General features: G+C 38.2%; 1 protein-coding gene across 1 annotated transcript; it reads right to left on the bottom strand.

Moving 5' to 3' along the window:
• Nucleotides 1-3,249: 3,249 nt before the first annotated feature.
• On the bottom strand, nt 3,250-4,182 carry LOC136170987 (olfactory receptor 2A2-like). Its single transcript, XM_065939674.1, has one exon. It carries the CDS (start codon nt 4,180-4,182, stop codon nt 3,250-3,252), a length of 933 nt encoding a protein of 310 aa, XP_065795746.1.
• Between the last annotated feature and the right edge of the window lie 3,513 nt (nt 4,183-7,695).

The following is a 7,695-nucleotide window of genomic DNA, read 5'->3' as shown; positions in this document are numbered from 1 at the left end:
GAGGTAGAAAACAGAGAGTCAAGATTGGGAGAGAATAATCAACACAGTCCTGAATAAAAATGGGAACTGAATATTGGATCCTTAAATGTCCACAATTTATATCATATACTGAAAAACAAAGATTAAAAATCTAGAGTAGAGGTTAGACTCTTAAAAATACTATATTAAAAACAAAAACCAAAACACACAAAAAATTTTAGAAATATATATGAAGTTTGGTTTAAAAATAGGGCTTCTCTTTTTTCTTTTGTAAGGTTATAGTGTAATGAAAATGAAAATTAAGGAATAGTAGAGGAGTAATAGAGGAGTTTAAAAGGAAATAAGAGAAAAAGAAAAATAGAAAATAGAAGAGAAAAAGGAAAAAAAAAGAAGGAAAAAAAACAAGAAAAAAAAATTTTTCCTAATTAAAAAAATCATAAAAATCTATGAAAATGAAAGTTAAGGAGTAATGGGGGAGTAATAGGGAATTTTAAAAGAAAATAAAAGAGAAAAAAATAAAAAAGAAAAAAATTTTTTTTTCTTACTTAAAAAAAAAAAAAGTAAAAATATATCTAGGAATTTCTCTGGAGCTGTTGTGGTTAGTGTGAGTTCGGTTTAGTTTCAGATAGCTTCTCGTTCCAGCTTACACTTCTCGATATCTACAGGCCCCTTCCAGTGTAGTTGATGTTATCTACAGGGATTTTGATCTGTTGCACCGGTCCCTTCTGAAGCGGTTCCCTTTGTTTATTTGGTTTTTGTTTGCAGGTCTCTTCAGTGCCTAATTTCCACCCTGACACAGGCAGGGAGAGGTGGACTCCTATTCAGGTTGCTAGTTCCGTCACGCTGCGGGGAGGGGCTGGTGCTGCTTTCTCTGTCTACGCTGCTCAGGCTCCTCGCTGCTCTATATGGAGCGTGCCCTGCGCTGGGTGCGGTTCCAGGCCTCGGGTGTGCCAACAAAGGCGCGGCCCAAGCAGCTCAGGCAGCCAGGAGCTTGGCAGGCGCACTCTCCCCGGGTGCGGCGTGCCTTCTCCCCTCCGCCGTCCCAGTCTCAGTTTCTGCCTGTGCCAGTCGGGTTCGTGCGCCTTCTGCCCTCCACATCCCCAGCCCCAGTCCCTGCCCGAGCCGGTCGGGTGCCTGCGCCCTGGGTCTCGCCCTGACCCTCCTGGCGGATGTCAACCATCCAGAATCTCAGGAGGTCTTTGATTAGAAACTGGAGGCCTGTTTGCAGTGCGGCAGGGGATGTGGTCCTTGGGGCCAAGCCTGCCCCTTTCCCCTCACCCCTGCCTCCTGCCTCTGGCGGGGCTGGGCCGATCCGAAGCCTGCGAGCTCTTCTCTGGACTTGCTCGGTCCCTTTGTTCTGCAGCCGGCCGGCAGTGTGTTCGGGCCGGTTAATTTTCTCTCTCTTTTTTGCTATCCCACAGTTTAAGTTGTTAACTCACAAAAGCTCCCTCCGATTGTCCTCAGGGCACTCAGGCCCGGGCCTTACCCTAAGCAATGCCGCCCGCTCCTCTCCGTTCCACCCCCACTTGCTGGTGGCGGATGCGGGCATCTGGGCTACTTTTCTGCTGGGAGTTGCTTTTAGGCACGTAATCTGTGGGTTTTATTTATTCTTCCTCTTCCAGTTAGGTTGCCCTCCGAGATTCAGAAACTTCCCCCAGACCCACCAGTGCGAGGGTTTCCTGGTGTCTGGAAACTTCCTCTATTAAGACTCCCTTCCCGGGATGGATCTCCGTCCTTAGCTCTTTTGTCTCTCTTTTTATCTTTTATATTTAGTCCTACCTCCTTTCGAAGACAATGGGTTGCTTTTCTGGGCGCCTGATGACCTCAGCTAGCAATCAGAAGTTGTTTTGTGAAGTTTGCTCTGCGTTCAGTTATTCTTTTCACAAATTTGTAGGAGAGAAAGTGGTCTCCCCGTCCTACTCCTCTGCCATCTTGGCTCCTCCCCCCTGACTTCTTCTAACAGTTGGCTGTTTTTTATTCTCTACTTTGCTTATATATATGTTCCAATATTTATCACTTCCTTATTTCTGTCATATTGGGGTTGATTTTCCTATTTCTAGTTCAGATGTAAAGTGAGATGTAAATCTTTTCTCTTTTTAAATGCATGAATATATGTTACTGAACACTAACTTCTTAGTACTGATTTGCAGCAACACATTTTTGGTACATCTCTTGTTTTCATCAGTCTCCAACCAGTTCCTAATTTCTCTCTTGAACCCTTCTAATCCATTTTTCAACTCAGTCCCAGAATTTATGTTTGGTTCTTCTTGTAGTTTTTATCTGTTTGTGATCTTTTCATTTTGTTCATGTATCAGTTTCTTTATTTTGTTGTCTCTATGTATTTTTTAGCTTATTCAATATCATTAAAATGATGTTCCTGGATTTTTTTCCAGGTGACTCATATCTACATTTCCTTAGGGATAGTTTCTTGAGATTTAGTTTGCTCCATTAATTCCCTGTTTCCCTATGTATCTTATGAACTTTAGCTGAGATGTGGGCATTTGGAAAAACAGCTACTTTTCCCAGTCTATTGACTGACTTTGAGAAGGAGAAAGTCTTCAGCAATAAGCTCTCCTAGAGGTTCTGGTGACCTCCTATCCTTGTCTGGAGATGCAGCTTCTCTGAATTAGTTCATGTATTTTCTCAGTTAAAGAGGTTTGTCCAATTTTTTTTTTTTTATCTGAAGCCTATACAGACTTGCTCTACCTGGTGTTTGACATGCTACAATCTCTATATAGCTATAAAAAGTTGGAATGCTTGTTATGTTTCTCATGGCCCCTACAAGGAACCTAACTGCCATTCCCATCAGTGCTCTGAAACAAGTGAGACAACTAACAAACCTTTAGGCCACTCTCTGAAAAGCCACAAAATAGTCTACATTGTCCATTTTTCTTTTTCCCTATTGATGAAGAGATGAGAGTTGGGAATTTTCTCCTGATCCAGGCACATGGTGGTAGAAAGAGAAGGTAGCTATGGGAGGTAAAATGTCATAAATTTGCCTAAACACTTCACTTACTGTATCTCTTCTTGGCGGTGTACTTGTCTGGAGTGGTGACACCTATTATCTGACTTTTGTTATTTTCAGAAAGGAATATTGGCCTATATATTCTCATCTCCATGGAAGAACAATGGCTTAGGGATTCGTATTCTGCCATCATATCAATGTTCCTCTTGAGTAACTGTCACCATGAAATCATGCATTGAGTTTTTTATACCAGCAATCACATCTCACTCAGGGAAAAATGCACTCAACCAAAACTGGACCCTCCCTCACACTGTCCTCTTTTTCTGCAATACTCTGTGGAAGGCAGCCTTCACTTGAGCATTCCTTACACTGTAGACAAGAGGGTTGAGCAATGGGTTGAAAAGACTATAAAACAGGAAAAGGATTTTCTTCTGTTCCTCTCGGTGGCTACTCTCAGGGGCCAAGTACACCATCATGGCTATGCCAAAGTAGAACCCAACCACACAGAGGTGGGAGGAGCAGGTGGAGAAGGTTTTCTTGCGGCCCTCCTTTGACTGGATCTTCAGGATGGCCCAGAGGATGTGCATGTAGGAGACCAGCATCAGGGAAAGAGGCCCTACTAAAATAAACACACCTTCAGCAAAGAGGAACATTTCATTGATCCAGATGTCACCACAGGTCACTTTGAGGACAGATTGAATTTCACAGAAGAAGTGGTTCACCTTCTGGGGCCCACAGAAGGGCAGCCGTAGAAACAGACTTACTTGGACTATGGCCAGGCACAACCCACACGCCCAGCAAGCGATGGCCAGGAATGTGCACACCCTCCAGTTCATGATGACCGTGTACTGCAGGGGGTGGCAGATCGCCACAAACCTGTCATAGGACATCACCATCAAAATCAAACACTCCATAGAAGAAAAAATCAAATTAAAAATCATCTGCAAAGTACATAAGACAAAGGAGATATTTTTTTTGTGCTTCACTAGATTTGCCAGCAAATTGGGCAAATTGCTAGAAGCATAGGATATGTCAATGATGGCCAGATGAGACAGAAAATAGTACATGGGCGTGTGCAGTCTAGGGTCGAGGCAGATGAGACCCAAGATCATGCCATTTGCCAGCAGGTTGAAGGTATATAACAGGGAGAAGATACCAAACAGGACCAATTCCATGTCTTCACTGAGCTGGAATCCTACCAGGATGAATTCTGCAATCCATGATTGATTGCCCTCCATTCCTAAAGGTTGTACGTCAAGGACTGAAGTGTGATGGGAAGGTCACAGCTGGATAACAATGAAAATAAGAGTTATTTTATCTGAAGGGAATGAAGAGGAAGCCAGTATGCTTGTCCCTGCAATACTGATTTTTTTTCTAAGTTTCTTCGCCTTTTTGTTTTCTTTTTATTGTGAAATAATCTAAAATTTCAGATAAGTATCAGGGACTATATAGCAGTATATAGATTTTACCAAATTGCTTTTTTCACTTTTGCCTTATCATTGATCTTCTCTGTGTTCACATAGTGTTAATTTTCTGGAGAGTACATAAGACTAAAGGGAAACCATATTCACCTATTGGCAATTTACAACTAAAAGTGTTGAAATATTTTTTCTATAACATGTATACTTGCTAATGTATTCTCAGTATAATTACCAAAAACAGGAGATGTAACATTAACATGATTCACTACTCTAAATTCAGCATTTCCTGCTCTTGTAGTCTAAGGTTCAAATTCAACATCACATATACTGATCATCTCCTCTAATTTTAAATAGTTTGGATTTCTTGCCTTGATGTTGATATTTTTGAGGAGTATGAGGTCTTGTTTTGTAAAGTGTTTTTCTATGCACTTTTCCATTTATTGTCTATGTTCTAATTCAGATTAAACATTTTTTTAGCAGGAACAAAGTGCCCTTCTTAATGCCCACCATTAATACACAGATAATGATAATTTGTCCCAGTAACGTTGATGTTGATGTGGATCATTGGCTAAGGGGTACCTCCATGTTATTTCCATTATAAAGCTTTTTATCCATAAAGTTTTAAGTAATTTCTTTCTTCTGGCTTAACAAACTATCCTATACTCATCTTGTACATTTCCCACTTCAGCTTGGAATCAATTATTTCACTCAAAATATGTTTTCTTTTATTGAAGAATCATTAAAAAATATCTGCTTATATTGGGTATTTAATAATAATTTTTTTATCATCACTTTTCCCACATTTCTGATATCCCCATGTACTAGGGATAAATCTAATTTGGGACAGTATATAGATTGCTAAGTGGATAATGGATTCCTACCTTGACTTGTTTATTCTTAACACGTTTACTGACTTCTTTTGGAGAACAAAATCTATTTTACTAAATTAACATTACATCATAAAGAATGATCTCAATCTTACACAGTAGTTTTTTTGGCAATGTATATTTAGTATCCCCAAATCATTTTAATTATCCTGCTAACCGATTTTGATTTTCTTTGTTTTCAGGGAATTATGGTCTTCTGGAAATTTTAGACTTATATATTAATGTTTCAATCTGGTTTACTTTGTGGGTAAAGAGGCATCTACCTCATATGAGATTCTAACATCAAGCTTTCTAAGTATCTTAGAGAAACATAAAAATTCATAAAACATTGAAGAGAAAATATGTATGTGAAATATATGTCTAAAGCTGATGATTGTTAATAATTTCTATGAACAATTTTCCATTTTTCACTGTACCTATATTTTCACATATATATTTAAAATTATATGAACAAAACTGTGTATCTACTCCTTTCATTTAGGATAATATCATGTACATTTTTCATATCAATTATATCTTTGCAATATACTTTAAACATCTGTACACTAGTTTGTTGTATGTGAACATTTTATTTAGTATAGCACCGTCTAACTAGGTTGTGTGGGTTATAATGCTACAGTGACTAAATGTTATATATATATTTTTATGTATATTTTCTTTCCTTATACTAATTTCCCGGACATGGAAATTCTTGGTCAAATCTATTCCTTTCTTCCTTCCCTTCCTTCCATCCTTCCATGCTTCATTTCATTCTTTCTTTCTTCCTACCTAGCTATTTATCTTTCTATTTATCTATCTAGTTCAAAAGAGCCTATGAATTTAATTAATAGCCTAATTATTTTAAAATTAAAATAAAATTTCTTCTTTCCAATAGAGTCATTTTTTACCATAGCAGCTCAGTAAACAAAGGATATGCTATTCTTACTGGAGCAGTAACTGAGGTAAGGAGCTTTAAAATATTCCTTTAACTCTTGCCCATGGATTGGCACTCATTCTATCCTATTTTGTGGTAGGACAAATATTTCTATCAGAACAGTAATCTTGAGTCTAATAATTATCCATAATAGATGACAGCATAGGAAATAGTAAGAGATAACTATATTGTAAAACTCTTATACTGTTTCAGCAAAGAGTTTACTATAACAGTTAACAGAATTCTGTTTTCCAGTATCAGACATTACTCTATCAATACGTTTATCTATTAGGTTATAAAATCCTTTTGCTTTTGTGACCAAATCAGAGCCTTATTCAGAAGAAATACCTGCATATGAAGCCCGTAGCCAGGTTATTCTCAAAACAATAGAGTTGGTCTATTGGCTGAGAAGGACCACTACTCAACCACAGTGGAAAGGATATCAAGAAAACTGCTGAGGAACAGAAGACAGCTGCCACAGCCCAGCAGTCAGAAGCTCTAGGAGCTGGGGTGGGGGTAGTCATTACTGTAATACACTTAGTAATATGATTCCAATAATAAATAGTTATTAAATAAATACATGTATACACATATATAATTTATATATACACAGAAATTTGTAAAATATGCCCTATTAGAAATTCTGAAAAATTATTTCTCAGCCAATTGTAAATTACAGATATATACAAAAACTGTGATAACAGGACTATGGTGCAGCATTAAATTCATTGAAATAGGAAACTGTCAAAATTGTGAGCATGATGGTGGATAAATAGAACATAAATAACACAAATCCTGGTGCTTCAGACTGTAAAGAATCTGCCTGCAATGCAGGAGACCTAGGTTCGACTCCTGGGTTGGGACGATCCCCAGGAGAAGGGAGTGGTAATCCACTCCAGTACTCTTTCCTGGAGAATTCCATGGAGAGAGGAGCCTGGTGGACTACAGTCCATAGGATTGCCAAGAGTCGGACACAAGTGAGTGACTAGGACTTTCACTTTCTTTCACTTACAATGTAAAAATAATATTACAAAAACTGAAAAAATCAGCTATTAGCAGAGAAGTATGAAAAAAAAAATCTCCCCATTTTTGAAGTGGAAAGTTAAAAACCAAAGGTTCAAATTTGAAGGATGCAGTTTACAAACACTGAGATTTAGACTTCAGTTTCTGGCAAGATGAGATACTACATATCCTACACCATACTCGTCTATTAAAAACAACTAACACTACTCTTGAGCAGAGCCAGTCTGGATTCAACTATTCTTACTGAAGGAAATTCTAATATTTCATTTCAAGCTGAAAAGAAGTGATTCCAGAAAGAATGTTCACATTGTAAAAAGAAATAAAGAGCAAAGGAGGTAGTACATATGTTTAGTACAAAACTAAGCAGAAGTTGATGGTATGAATACTGGTGGTGTTCTCTGGTACCTAGAATAAGACTGAATTAAATATATAACAATAGCACACATGCTGGGCATAGACTGATAGAAGTTAAAAGGTTCTAATTTCCATGCGTTTTGACAGATGTAA

Source organism: Muntiacus reevesi, chromosome 6 (assembly GCF_963930625.1).
Source record: "Muntiacus reevesi chromosome 6, mMunRee1.1, whole genome shotgun sequence".
Taxonomy (NCBI): domain Eukaryota; kingdom Metazoa; phylum Chordata; class Mammalia; order Artiodactyla; family Cervidae; genus Muntiacus; species Muntiacus reevesi.
Note: the sequence above shows the minus strand (reverse complement) of the source record. Positions and strands in the feature narration are given on the sequence as shown.

Coding starts and splice junctions, on each gene's coding strand:
- LOC136170987 (XM_065939674.1), bottom strand. CDS start 4,182: ATGGAGGGCAATCAATCATGGATTGCAGAATTCATCCTGGTAGGATTC.